The sequence below is a fragment of the Daldinia loculata genome, assembly GCF_022478755.1.
Source record: "Daldinia loculata strain CBS 113971 unplaced genomic scaffold F4817scaffold_7, whole genome shotgun sequence".
Taxonomy (NCBI): domain Eukaryota; kingdom Fungi; phylum Ascomycota; class Sordariomycetes; order Xylariales; family Hypoxylaceae; genus Daldinia; species Daldinia loculata.
In genome coordinates this window covers 627,911-640,816 of record NW_026054861.1, presented here as the reverse complement: position 1 = coordinate 640,816, position 12,906 = coordinate 627,911, and the positions used below count along the sequence as shown (strand labels likewise).

General features: G+C 46.2%; 6 protein-coding genes across 6 annotated transcripts; 3 read left to right on the top strand and 3 right to left on the bottom strand.

The window, feature by feature from the left end:
* Positions 1-444: 444 nt before the first annotated feature.
* On the bottom strand, positions 445-2,654 carry F4817DRAFT_327985 (uncharacterized protein). The gene has a single exon (XM_049302105.1). The coding sequence runs from the start codon at positions 2,053-2,055 to the stop codon at positions 1,075-1,077; it is 981 nt and encodes a 326-aa protein (XP_049162250.1). The 5' UTR covers positions 2,056-2,654; the 3' UTR covers positions 445-1,074.
* A 3,228-nt stretch (positions 2,655-5,882) lies between these two features.
* On the top strand, positions 5,883-7,468 carry F4817DRAFT_263348 (Formyltetrahydrofolate deformylase). The gene is made up of 2 exons (XM_049299324.1): positions 5,883-6,503; positions 6,571-7,468. Exon 2 carries the CDS (start codon positions 6,584-6,586, stop codon positions 7,436-7,438), a length of 855 nt encoding a protein of 284 aa, XP_049162249.1. The 5' UTR covers positions 5,883-6,503; positions 6,571-6,583; the 3' UTR covers positions 7,439-7,468.
* Positions 7,469-7,924: 456 nt separating this feature from the next.
* Positions 7,925-8,756, bottom strand: F4817DRAFT_263320 (uncharacterized protein). Its single transcript, XM_049299323.1, has 2 exons — positions 8,077-8,756; positions 7,925-8,019 (listed from the first exon to the last, which is right to left on the bottom strand). Exon 1 carries the CDS (start codon positions 8,516-8,518, stop codon positions 8,126-8,128), a length of 393 nt encoding a protein of 130 aa, XP_049162248.1. The 5' UTR covers positions 8,519-8,756; the 3' UTR covers positions 7,925-8,019; positions 8,077-8,125.
* On the top strand, positions 8,732-9,983 carry F4817DRAFT_263316 (uncharacterized protein). Its single transcript, XM_049299322.1, has 4 exons — positions 8,732-9,139; positions 9,200-9,228; positions 9,289-9,429; positions 9,486-9,983. The coding sequence occupies exons 1-4, from the start codon at positions 8,944-8,946 to the stop codon at positions 9,840-9,842; spliced, it is 723 nt and encodes a 240-aa protein (XP_049162247.1). The 5' UTR covers positions 8,732-8,943; the 3' UTR covers positions 9,843-9,983.
* A 352-nt stretch (positions 9,984-10,335) lies between these two features.
* Positions 10,336-11,812, top strand: F4817DRAFT_263301 (TPR-like protein). The gene has a single exon (XM_049299321.1). The coding sequence runs from the start codon at positions 10,514-10,516 to the stop codon at positions 11,657-11,659; it is 1,146 nt and encodes a 381-aa protein (XP_049162246.1). The 5' UTR covers positions 10,336-10,513; the 3' UTR covers positions 11,660-11,812.
* A 153-nt stretch (positions 11,813-11,965) lies between these two features.
* Positions 11,966-12,771, bottom strand: F4817DRAFT_356780 (RWD-domain-containing protein; the record flags this gene model as incomplete). The annotated part of the gene is made up of 2 exons (XM_049305838.1): positions 11,966-12,597; positions 12,705-12,771. 2 exons carry the CDS (start codon positions 12,769-12,771, stop codon positions 11,966-11,968), a joined length of 699 nt encoding a protein of 232 aa, XP_049162245.1.
* Between the last annotated feature and the right edge of the window lie 135 nt (positions 12,772-12,906).

Sequence of the window (12,906 nt, the reverse complement as noted above, 5' to 3'; positions counted from 1 at the left end):
AACTTTAATAAATTAATTAAATTATATATTATAAACTAAAATAAACGTATTAATTAAATTATATAATTTTTATATAAAATTATTATTTACTGTAAATAATAACCCATTATTAAACACTTTCCAAAAAAACCGCTAAAAATATTAAAAAATATAAAAAAATATCTTTTTATATTAAAATTTATATATAATTATTATAAAATAACTATTTTATAAATCTTATTAATTATATATATAATTATAAAATATAATTATATAAACTTTTTATTTTTATATATATTATATAACTTAATATATTACTTTTTTTATATATATATATTAAATTTAAAATCGTAATAAAATTATAATTTTTAAATTATAACGAAAAAATTTTCGTCCTTAAAATAGTATTTGTTTGATTTTCATATTGTCTAGTTTCAAATAGATGGTTATCTAAGTCCCGGTCGACGGCCTTCGATCGACGGAATGCGGAGCGCCTAGTGTATGAAAAGTGGACGACACCCCTTTTCAGATGAAACTCACTTATTCACGCCTACTACATTTCTCAATGCCCTCATTCTCTTCACTCTTTTATTATAAGCCGGTTATGAAAGCGAACAACTCATTCAAGTGAAGGACATCAAGTGTCTCTTATATATGCAAAGTTTCGTTTCACTGTCATACATGTAACCAAAGCGCTTTGCATTAATCATACGTAAGGTAACTATCATAACGCTAGCGCAGCAACGGATATCCTCTTCCCTTCCAACGTTGGGTATACAAAAAAGGTTTCGGATTCAAAGTCAATTACATACTCCCCCAGATTATTTTCTTGCCCCGTCCTACTCTTCCCCCCCCTCCCCCCTCCCCCCCTGTATAAACGAACGCCGATATGAATGCCGGTATCCCCCCCGTCTTCCCTCCATGCAACTACCCTAGGTTCGCTTGAGCAAAAATCTATCTACATTCTTTTCGTGTGTAACGTGTTATTGACGCTCGAGCAACAATGTTCGAGGAACAATGCTTGTGTGTGCAGTGTCAACATCGGCCTCATCACGGTCTCCTTTCTATTCTACGCCCTTTATGTACACTGATTTATCAGGTTAGCGACGGTGTCTCCCTTGACGACTGATCACGGGCCTTCTTCTGAAGCTTATTATTATTATGCCTCTTAGATTGGCTCTCGTCCGTCTCGGTTTGGCTGTCAGGTCGGCTGAAGGTCCCGGCTGGTAACACTTCAAACCCCGCGTTAACTCTTCTGGTTGATGTGTTTGCGTGTGACTCGCCAGAGTAGGACCGATGAGGTGTCGGTCTATTTGAAGCTAGCGGGGGACGGGAAACTGATTGCGCCTCGGAGGACGAGGGCGTTTCGAAAGGATTCCTCCTCGGCTCAGGATACGATAAGTGGTCCACGGTAGCTGCCGAAGGTTCTGGGTCCTCGAAGGAAACTAGGGTCCGGGATGTAGGCAACGCGGAGTGCCGGAGGCGAGAGACATAACGTGTCTGTGCATGGCGGATACCTTCTTCCGAAGAAGTCGAGCTGCGGTCTACCACTGTCCTTTGTTGGGAAGACAGCGATGACGATTCCGTGCTAGAGAACGAGTGCTTGGGAACATAAGTTTCGACTTGCTGATGGTTAGCCGTGTTACGTTCATATCGGTTTAATCCGTCCACGTCGAAGGTTTCGGTAATATCCGTTCGGCGGCGCGATGGACCCTTTGGTCGGTAAGTAGGCTGCGCACCGAGAGGGAATGCTCTGGCATGGCTGTGTTCGGCCGCGGTCGGGACGCGCCGATCAGACAAGCTAACGGCAGGGCTCGGTAACGGACTTTGTTCAGGGGTGGATTCAAATTCGATGACAGTCGTTGCCGTATGCACGGCAAGTTCCTTCTCCTTTCCTTTCAACCTGCTTTCGGGTTCGAGAGTTGATGAAGAAGCGAATGACGGACTAGTTGGAGTAATGAGCGGAGTATTAGGCCGTGAGATCCAGATGCCGTCAACTTCGATACCGCTCTGAATTGCGCGCACGCCGAATGGAATGTCCACCTTCTTGCCTATCGGAAGACCGCTCCTTTGCATCTCCTGTTGCCTAGCCTTCTTTTCTAGGTCAAGTATTGTATGCTTCTTGATAAATCTATTCAACCACCACAACTTAATTAATCCAGCAAAGAATACCAAGACGATCGCACCGGCGAGGACCTTTACTTTGGTATTAGCGAGGTAGAGGGATAGGGGTTACGGAGTAGGCAACTTACGAAGGTCATCTGCTGCCATAATTCCCAGTTGATGAAAAACTTGATCATTTTGAGATGCTTAGGATAGATGATGCCCAAGTCAAATTATCCAAAGCAAGAAAAAAACGAATGATGGATGATGTGATCCAATTACGCCGACGAGGGGCAGATGAGAGAAACGAATGTTCAAATACTGGGATGAAGAAGAACGAAAGGAAGAGGTAGAATGATGTAAGGAGGAACGAGCGTTGGTGAAGCGCCGAAAGAATGTTTAGGTCGACCTGAAGTACATCTACATGCACATTCAAATTCAAATCCAATCGACGGTTTTTTTTTTATGCGGAGGGGAGGTACGGCTCGGACCCCTTAATGCGTTTTAAATAAGGAGGGAAAAGGAGGGAAGTCGTAGTCGAGGTCAGGGCGCTTTACCGCTTTACCGACAAACTGACTTTGTTATTTAAAAGTCTGGCAGGTACGAATTTCGTCGTTTCAATTTTCTTGATCTTACTTCGTGATATTCCGAAGACAAGTAACCGAAAGGATTGTTACAAAGCCAGTTGATCATAAGGTTCGCGCGGAAATGGCCGTTGAAACCGGTTCTCTTAGCTGTGCGCCCGCAACGGAATACGAGGAGACTTTTTCGACGTTGTGTACCGTCGATAATATGATACTCCGGGACGAATGAGAGCCTCCTGTAGATGGACGCAGCTGAAGATCGCAGGGCGGGAGAGCTGAACGTAGACGGAAGTGCCCACCTGATGTCGATCACCCTTTGCAACGTTTCCTGAGCTGGTGCAGTGGTGCAGGAAACAGGGTCGACAGTTGAGGTAACCTTACGACGAGGACCAGCCGATATATCTCGAGGACAGGCCTGTGTAAACGCCTTACACAGTCTTCCCTCTTCTTCACGCTCGAAGCCGGATTGCTGTGGGAGTTGCGAATAGACTTCCCGAACTTACGAACGTGAGGCTAGCTATAGGACCGAGAATAGTATATTAATTGGAGGTCACTGGCCAGTGGTGTTCTAGCCAGAGGTAATTGAATATAGCCGGTACAGAACAACGCGCGTTCTTTTTTTATCAGGGGTCAGAATCGGCGGATCCAGAGCACGCAGCGCAAAAGGCAAAACGAATATACGATGAATAGGTATACCTAACACGGACGGTAGAAAGGATCGATAATTTTGATTTTTCTTACTTGCAGGCGGTCAAACGGAGGGCGCTTCTACGGATATAAAACTTTATGGTTACTCCGCAGGTCAGATACGGCACTACGGATACCAGCAGCATAATTCATCGATATTTTGACAGGAGGTCCAGGTACCCGCTAACACTTGCATATAAACATAGCTACCTGCTATCTTTGGAACAAGACCAGAGCTGTGCTTTGACAAAGGTACGGTACCTAGCTTATTGGGGGCATTTATCTTAGCAAACGTGATGGCATATGGATGCAACACGCCTCTAACGCATGTGCCAGTGGCGTGCGGAGGACATCGTGGATATTCAATACATTCAATACATTCAATACAGTCCGGGTCCAGCCCCTAGGTGGCATGGAAAACTTAGCAATCCGGGTTTAGCTTGCATCATTGATCTAGACACAGATCCATTTTTACGACGTCCTGTGCAACAAGACGGACCGGTAGAGGTTAGTTGAGCTTCTGCGCGCCTATCTGAAAGCACGGTGTTGGTTGATTGATTGATCACGTCACGGTGCCAGCGTATCACCAACAGCTGCAGGTCGCCGGTGAGCACCCTACCGCATACGCTCCTGAGCTAGGGGAAAGGCGTTAGGATTCAGGTATGTACTTTATTTAACCGGAAGCGAAGTTCTAGCATGGCCCACCGTCCAGGACAAAGTCGAAATGGATCGATAGATAAATAAAGCATACGTACCCCCTGCGCAAGTTGCTAGCAGCCATCAATTTCTACAATGAAACCATATTGTTTTAGGGTATAGTAAACAATATTTTTCCCCCTCTCCCTCTCCCTCTCTCCCTAACTTGAGTCAGCCTTGATTCAATTATCCCTTGCAGACGAATCGGCATTGGTGGTAAGAATACGAAGTCTACGGGCATTAGCGGCGACTTGGCGATGTTGTGTTGTGCTGGCAAAACCCCCAGCTAAGAACGCATATGTAAATTCTAATAGACTCTGATCTAACATCATCGCAGGTGCGCATCTGACAATCCGATCGGGCGGACCTGTCGTTTTGGGGATGGAACCGATTTTTTCTGTGTCGAATGGCTTGTGTATATAAGCCGGGATATGTCACGCCCTACCACACCCGGCACACCGATCCCCGCCTATAAAAATTTAAGTCTAAGTCATAAGGTTAAAAATATCGTAGCACAAGGTCGAAGGGTCGAATGGGCGAGAAGTTATTAGCCAATAAGATCTAGGTACTCGGCGTGATTGCTCAGAAATCAATATATACATACATACATACCCTGGTACTATGTACGTTCCCGCATCCGGCAAAATGGTAACTTTGGGTAGCTGAAATACGGTACGGTTGACCAGACAGGCCACTGTGCCAAAATGAAAAAAATAATCGCACACTAAACTAAACTTAGTAAGGGGTCACTTGCCACAATTTAGAAAATATTAAATGTGTACCTCCAAGCCTTATTACGGTTTATTGTAATAGAGATATTGATTTAACCAATATAATGTAAAGGATTGGCCAATCAAATTAAAGGATTTAATTGTCAATTCAATTTTCAACTACCACATCTACACATTGAAATAACTTTACAATTCCAGCAATTATAACATTACAATTGGTATCATTTTATAGCCTCAATTAAAGCGAAAATAATTATCCAGGTTGCATGCTTATACGATGTATTGTTGTTAAGATATCTAACCTAAAGTCTTTTAAAAACAGTCGTCTTAAAGGGTATTAATCAAATAGCCTTATACAATACAGCCTCTTGATTGGCCAGCCAGCCAGCCTCATACATACATACATACATATATCAGAAATCATTTAAAAAGACCTCGTTTTCAGCCTTTTTGCCTCGGAATGACTGTATGCGACCGTATAGTTTTTAACCAATGTATGCGACCAAGTAAAAACAATATGTAAGGATAGATGGCTATTGCATCGTCATTTGAATTGAATTGAATTGAATTGAATTGAATTGAATTGAATTGAATTGAATTGAATTAAACATGAAGCTGTAACAGAGATGTGGTGTAAGGATAAGGATAAGGATAAGGATAAGGATATTGCCAGACGGGCGGTGTAAGATTTAGCCAATAGAAGGGCGCGCATCTTAAAAAGAGTAAGAGGCTGCCCCGTACCTAAGTACCTATTATCCCAGAGACCTGTACGTATACGTGATATCCTTTTAAAGCATATTATATATAACGTTATAACGTATGTATTTAAAAAGGCTAATTCTTTTTTCCCATATAAAAGTGCGAAGTACCGCAAAAAATCGAGCGAATTGCGCTAACCTGTGGCTGACTACCCTTTTAAGCTAAACTCACAGATTTTTTTCATTTTGGCACAGTGGCCTGTCTGGTCAACCGTATACGGCTCGCCTTTCCGGGATGGCGTAGCGCAGCAATTCTTCCTAGGCATTCTACTCTGCCTACCTATCTAAGTGCTATATAATAAACGCGGGAGATTTTCATGCCGCAAAACTGCGAGATCGATTCTAGGAACTCGATCTCTTATATTATATTGAAGAATTAAAGGATTAAGTGCCGCATCTAAGAATAGACCCTGGCACAAGATGCTAGCCGTTGGTAACACATGTAAGCAGATGATTATCTAACTACCTAACGTACATGGATGGTATGTATTCACTCTGAGACTGAGGCTCAACTAGTCAAGTCGATATATCTATATAGTCTCTAGAGATCCCGTTGACTAGGCGCATTAAAACTAGTTAACTATCTCAAGACCAATTAGCGTTTACTAGCTTTCCTCTACCATCTCACGCAGTATATATACCCGCATTTCATTTCCTTTCCGTTGTACGATGCTTAGCTGACATCAGAGCCGCCGAATGTGGTCGAATGCTACGATATATAAGACAAGAAGATCATCTCACTTCCATTACAAGGCTATATCAACGAATTATAAACTGAGCAAGATTATAACATAACATTAAGAATTTTATCTGATATGACCAAGACGGCGACTTATACGTAAGATAGACCGTAATTTAATGTGACCTCTTTTTATCGCATATTTAGGCTAGTTAGATGCAAAAACGCTATGCATTTATACCGAGCCCGATCTCCAACCGAGACTACTAAAGAGTCATTACGTCCGGTGTGTGGAAGAATTAGTCATGTCATTGGCAAAATACAAAAATTTGATGTGAAATCTGTCTTCACAGGAATCGAGAAATAATGGCTTCAAACGATGATCATATCCTCACGCTGTCCTGCCCGGACAAGCCTGGCATTGTCCACGCCGTTACTGGGCTCTTGGCAAACCACGGTCTCAACATCCTAGACTTACAACAATTCTCAGACCGGACGTCTCAGAAGTTTTTCATGAGAGTCCGTTTTGGCCATGCTGAGTCCACGACTAACTTAGATGAGCCTATGGCGAAGCTCGCGGCGGAAATGGAGATGGACCAGTACGACTTACGGTCGACGAGCCAGAAGCCTAGAGTCTTGATCATGGTGTCTAAAATTGGACACTGCCTGAACGACCTGCTATTCAGGGCCAAGTCAAACCAACTGGGCATTGAGATCCCCTTAATAGTGTCTAACCACCCGGACTTCAAGCCTCTAGCTGAGAGCTACGGCATTGCGTTCCACCATCTTCCCGTAACCAAGGAGACGAAGCTAGAGCAAGAACGCCAGATCCTAGACCTAATTAAACAGGAAAACATTGACCTGGTGGTGTTAGCGCGCTACATGCAGGTCCTGAGTCCGGGGCTATGTTCGGCGATGAGCGGCAAGATCATCAATATCCACCACAGCTTCCTGCCGTCGTTCAAGGGGGCGAAGCCGTATCACCAGGCCTACGAGCGCGGCGTCAAGATCATCGGTGCCACGGCGCACTTCGTCACGGCGGACCTGGACGAGGGCCCGATCATCGAGCAGAGAGTCGCGCGCGTCGACCACAGCATGAGCCCCAAGGAGTTGGTCGAGGAGGGAAGCAATGTCGAGAGCCAGGTCCTGGCTGCGGCTGTCAAGTGGTGGAGCGAGAAGCGCGTGTTCTTGAACGGGCATAAGACTGTTGTATTCAACTAGCGATGAGCTCACAAAACGATAAAATGTTACCTCTGTATGTCTGGTCTCGCATCCCGTATTTCAATTTTCAAACAAGTCATGTATATGCATAGTAGCGTGTGTTCTGAGTCGCATATCGGTCCAATATCGGCGTCCTCGCTTTATTAGTGTCAGAAACGAACGTGAAGCGCTTCGTTCCGCATTTATTAGACAATGGAAGTATTCAAAGTACTGAGTAATGAATTCGAGACTCGTCCTAGAACATTGAACAGGGACAAGGACAAAAAGATAAGGTTTTGGGTCAGGTCCCCGGATTCCGGCAACAACATGTGGGCTGTATGTGGGAATCCGTTGTCGATTCATGGCGACATAGCATGTGACCCGGAGATAAGGAAGCCAATCAACTCTTTCTACTATGGTTTTCTATTGTTCTTATTATTAGGAATGTCCTATCCTAGGACGTAGGTGCGGCTGGCTTTGTGTTTGCTCAGCCTATTAAGTATAACATCATCTAGCCGAGTGAACTAGATGTCTAGTGCTTATACTCAGGTTTGCGGGTGGCAAATAGAAGTTTAAGAGGCGGCCGAGACTGTCGGTTGATCCTATTAAAGAAAGGCTATAAGCATCGCCAACTGTAGATCTTCCTAAAGGAATCTTACTATTACTGTACACAACAATGATATACGTCAACCTAAACTATTAGGTATGTCATTGTAGAGCTTCGGGTACCTCGGCATGCCGTTGGGTCTTTTTCATAGAAAAGTTAGGTGTGTATAGATAGCCCAAAGAATACCAAGTGGTTACTAGATCGGGATGCTGATCAATACCCCATTGCTGCAAGAAGGGACCAAGAAGCGCGGAGAGCAAATGGATGATGCAGGTCCTGTCGGATAAGACAGCCAAGAATAGGTACAAGTTGAAAGAAAACTGGAATTGTTGCAGGATATTGCAGGTTGTTCTGGTTGTTGTAAGCCCGAGGAACAGGGAAGACAGGGATGCCCCACAAACCATTCCAAAAGGCGTAGTCCACGTAAACGACCTGATTAATTGTGACCATACGATCGTCATTCTAGTCATTAAATTAAATTCAACCTTGGTCATGCTCTTTGACTATTAGAGGGTGAAGGAAGGAAAAAAAGAAAAAAAGAAGAGTAGAGTTGTACATGGCTATAGTCGCGACTAAAACTTGCACAAAAAGTCCCCACCGTCCACCGCCCACCTATGTAGCATCGCCTATCCGGCATCCGGGGCTCGTCCTTTCCTGTTTCCGTCCCTTATGAAAATCCCTGGTCGTACGGTTTAAAGTAGTCAAGTAATCTAAAGTTAGGAAAGGTCCGACCCGATTTGTACTTGCTATTCCCGCGATTCCAATTGCGATCAAATCTCATCTGTCAATCAACACTTACACAACCTTCTTACTTTTCCTTACTTTCACTGTTCAAATTCGCTCAATGCGTCTTAACTAAATTGTCTCGAATCGATTTAATTGTTATCGCTTTTTATTTAGCGCAAGGATATCCCCGACAATGCCAATCCGTAACCCTTTCGCGAGACGTCCCGGCGTGCTCAACCTCGAGATCAAGGATGAGAATGTCCGGCCCAGTGCGCTGGTCTCCCCGCAAGCCGGATTCGAAAAGGTCGATATAATTGGCTCCAAGGCGTCTTCCTCTCTGAGCATCCGGAGCACCAAGAGTCGGGACAACGGAGATTACAAGATGAGCGGTATGTCCTGCGCCTTAGAACCTTGCGCCCGGGAGAACATAGCCTGACTTTTAATTGTAGTGGTAAACGATAGCGGAGTCTATCTCCCGGTATGAATTTGACCTCCCGTACGAGAAAAAACGTATTCCGGTCACTGACTAATGTCTTAGCCTTCGCCAACGGAAGACAAGGCTCTGTGGCCGAGACGTTCGGCTGCGTCTCGAACATCCATGGACACCCGCAGTAGCTTTGGCGATATTGAACACTTCTCTATTTCTCGCGAATCTTTCGATTCTTACCGCCGGTCCTTTGTATGTCACATTTCTACCTACCATATATTTATACTCCCAACTAACTGCGTCGAAAGGACATCTCTGCTAGGTCGCCGGTCATGGCCTACGATCAACAACGCCAAAGTCTTGATTCAGCCCGATTTCCTCGATCGCCGAGGATCTCTGTCAGAAACCGTCCCTGGGACCCGCCGACCGCCGAAGAGGGGTTTGAGGACGTCGGACTAAACGATGATCAGAAGCAACAGCCGAAGAAGAGGGGATTCTTCTCCAAGTTTTCCGAGTCGCAAGAATCTCCAGTGCATACACAAGGACTAGGAATGTCTCGGTTTATCCCCGGGCGCAAAAGAGCGCAAAGTGGTCAAGGGTCAGAATTGGGCAACATTGAGCGACCCAAATCCCGGCAGTCCATTGAAGAGCAAGATATGCAGTAATGTCCCGTACGAATGATGAGATCAACACAACATGCATAGATTTACGGCGTTTAGGTGGTATAGGAAGGGCATTATGATATCTGAGCGGTCGCTTGCCCCTTATACAGTGACTTCAGGTTTAGTCGCTCGCTTCCCCTATACCGGGTTCATAGGTGGTCAGGAACAAGAGGCAGATAGAACAGTCGAAGCCGGGAAATGTGGGCGGCCATGGAGGAAAACGGGTAATGAGTTACAATGGTAATGGTATGGTATGTTATACATCTGATATGAAGAATAAGATATCAGCTCGTAATGGCCTTAATACGATATAATATCTTGCCTCGAATCACGTATAATTTCTTTCTTCTCAAAACGCGAATACCTGACTCCTGGGACTTGCTAAAATATATATTGTTCAATTAAAGAAGGGATACAGTAAGGAGATATTATTCAGTAAGAGAGGTTAGACGCATCCCCGCTAACTTCGACGGCCAACCCCACGTCAAGGACTAAACACAATCTGATAAGACTAAAATATTTGGTCTTATCGGCATTATCGATTAATTTTCATCGAAACCACCTACGATCTACGACCTACATTCGTTTCAATTGTGAGCGCAACAGCTCAGCTTAGCTTTAACTTTTCTGGGTCCTGTTTTTCGAAGGTCTTCAACTGTTTATTACCTCACATCATGGCGCCAAGGCGACCGGATAAGAAGTCAAAAAAACGAGACAAGGTAGCGATATCTAGGGCAGCAGGCGGCGCTTCTAAACCCGTCACTCCAGAAGTTTTAGTCAAGGCGGCCGAATACCAATTACAAGCGGGCAACGTCCAAGATGCCCTTACACTAGCAGAGAAAGCGCTGGAGCAATCATCAACCGGCTCAAATGACGAGCTATCCGCGCTAAACCTGCTCGGACAGATCAATCTCGAGGCGGGCGAATTCGAGGCCGCGCGGGCGTACTTCCTACAGGCCGTCGCGATCGATGCGGACGGCGCCAAAGACGAAGCTTTTGGAGGTGGTCCGGAGAAATTCCTGTGTCTGGCGCAGCTGAGCGAGGAGGGCGGCCAGGACAGCGTCACGTGGTTCGAGAAGGGCGCCGCGGCGCTCAGGAAGCAGATCCAGACTCTGGAGAATGCGCGACGGAGAACTGACGAGCAGACTATCTTGTTAGATGAGCTCAAGAAGAAATTGGCTATGACGCTGTGCTCCGTTACGGAGGTCTACATGACGGATCTCTCGTGGGAGGAGGACGCCGAACAGAGATGCGAGACACTGGTTACGGAGGCGACGATGGTGGCACCGGATTTCGCCGAGACTTGGCAGACTTTGGCCAATGTGCGCATTTCCCAGGAGAGGTTCGATGATGCGAAGGCGGCGCTGACGAGGAGCTTGGAGCTGTGGAAAGATTTGCCGCCTGAAGATCCTGCGGTTCCTGACTTTCCGAGTAGAGTCGCGCTTGCGAGACTGCTTATGGAGGTTGAGATGGAGCAGGAGGCTATCGAAGTCCTTGAGCGCCTGGTTAGCGAGGACGATCAGAGCGTCGAGGTCTGGTATCTGGGTGGTTGGGGTCTCTACGTCATGGGCGAGAAGCAGAAGGCGGGTAAAGCGAGCGAGGAGGACTGGAAGGCGTCGTGGATATCGAGTCGCGTGTGGCTTAACCAGTGCCAACATCTATATAAACTTCAAGACTACGAGGACGAGCGGTTAGGAGAGCACGCGCAGGAATTACTAAGTCTTATTGCTAAAGAACTTGGTGAGGCGCCAGCTGGCGAGGGCGAAGATGAGGACTGGGAGGACGAGGACGAGGGAAGCGATGAGGAGATGAAGGACTGAGTACCTAGGTTTATCCGCGGTGGTGAAAGAAGTAAGGAAGGAAGGAAAGGGAACGTTTGATACTATAGATGGAAGATACCACGAGATCTAAGGATCTTGTTCTGGCATGGATGGCGTTAGGAATCCAAAAAAGGGGCGGATGATGCTTTCATCATGCCATATCATGTTCATAAATGAGGCGATTCTCTTTGATTTTTCCACCTAAGCTTTCTTTTTCCTGATTTGCGCCAAACCCATGAGTGATGCTTCACCATACATAGTCCCGGGATGTCAATACTGTATCATCCGCATATCTGCCTTATTTATTCATGCTTCAATCTTGAGCTTGTCAACCTGGTCGACGGGAATACCGTCGTCGTCCTCGCCCTCGTCAATCTTACCCACTAATCCGCGCTCCCAGAGCTGCTTGCCCGTCAACCTCACCGGCTCCTTCACCTTGGCCTTCTTCAGCTCCGCGAGCTTCTCTTCCTCCTCCCGGCGCTGCTTCTCCTCCATTTCTTTCAGAAAGCCCTCGCGCCACTTGAGAAACGTCTCGGGCGTCACCGGCGTGCCGTGGAACTTCTTGTTTTCCTCGCGCTCCGCGGCTAACATCGCTTCCTCGTGCACTTGGGCGGCGGCCGCGCGCCGCTCCGCGATCAGCTGCTCGGCTTCCTCCTTGAGCGTCGTTACGAGCGTGAATACCATGGCCATGCCCATGTTCTCCTGGATCGTGTCCTCGAGCCCCTTTAGCAGCTGCGCCTTGTCCGAGGCGACGGAGAAGTGTGGGTGCGGGACGGCGTTTTGCGGCGGCGAGAGGTCGAGGATGGGCGCCTCGTCGGGGTAGTCGTCTGGGTACCGCACGTGCAGGACGAGGGTTGGGGGCTCGTCTGTTTCGTCATCGTTGTTGTCGTCGGGGAGGTCGAGTTTTATGGATATGCGGTATTCGGTCTCGGATATGTCTTTATTTATTTTTACTATGTCAATTCACTGGTGATGATGGCGGGGTATATTGCATAGCATAGCATAGCATAGAATTGTGAGGGTCGAAAAGTTAAAAGTCACGGACCTGTGATTTCATCTGGGAAGATGGAGTCGAGAACCTCGCGTTCTTCGACCTGTTCTTCTCGGCCCATGGTGGCGCATCTATTTACAGGATGGGATTTCTATAAAAGGATTCATGGTTTTTATGGTTTGGATTATTCTATAAGCAGTATGTATATACCGGCGTAATCCCACCACCGGCTGCCGTCTTGCATTATTAGTAGCGT

What these genes read in the sequence shown, in the direction of transcription:
- F4817DRAFT_327985 (XM_049302105.1), bottom strand. Translation starts at nt 2,055, where the DNA reads ATGCAAAGGAGCGGTCTTCCGATAGGCAAGAAGGTGGACATTCCATTC.
- F4817DRAFT_263348 (XM_049299324.1), top strand. Translation starts at nt 6,584, where the DNA reads ATGGCTTCAAACGATGATCATATCCTCACGCTGTCCTGCCCGGACAAG.
- F4817DRAFT_263320 (XM_049299323.1), bottom strand. Translation starts at nt 8,518, where the DNA reads ATGACCAAGGTTGAATTTAATTTAATGACTAGAATGACGATCGTATGG.
- F4817DRAFT_263316 (XM_049299322.1), top strand. Translation starts at nt 8,944, where the DNA reads ATGCCAATCCGTAACCCTTTCGCGAGACGTCCCGGCGTGCTCAACCTC. An exon ending in CGGAGATTACAAGATGAGCG is followed by an intron (nt 9,140 to 9,199) that starts GTATGTCCTGCG and finishes TTTTAATTGTAG; the next exon opens with TGGTAAACGATAGCGGAGTC. An exon ending in ATAGCGGAGTCTATCTCCCG is followed by an intron (nt 9,229 to 9,288) that starts GTATGAATTTGA and finishes CTAATGTCTTAG; the next exon opens with CCTTCGCCAACGGAAGACAA.
- F4817DRAFT_263301 (XM_049299321.1), top strand. Translation starts at nt 10,514, where the DNA reads ATGGCGCCAAGGCGACCGGATAAGAAGTCAAAAAAACGAGACAAGGTA.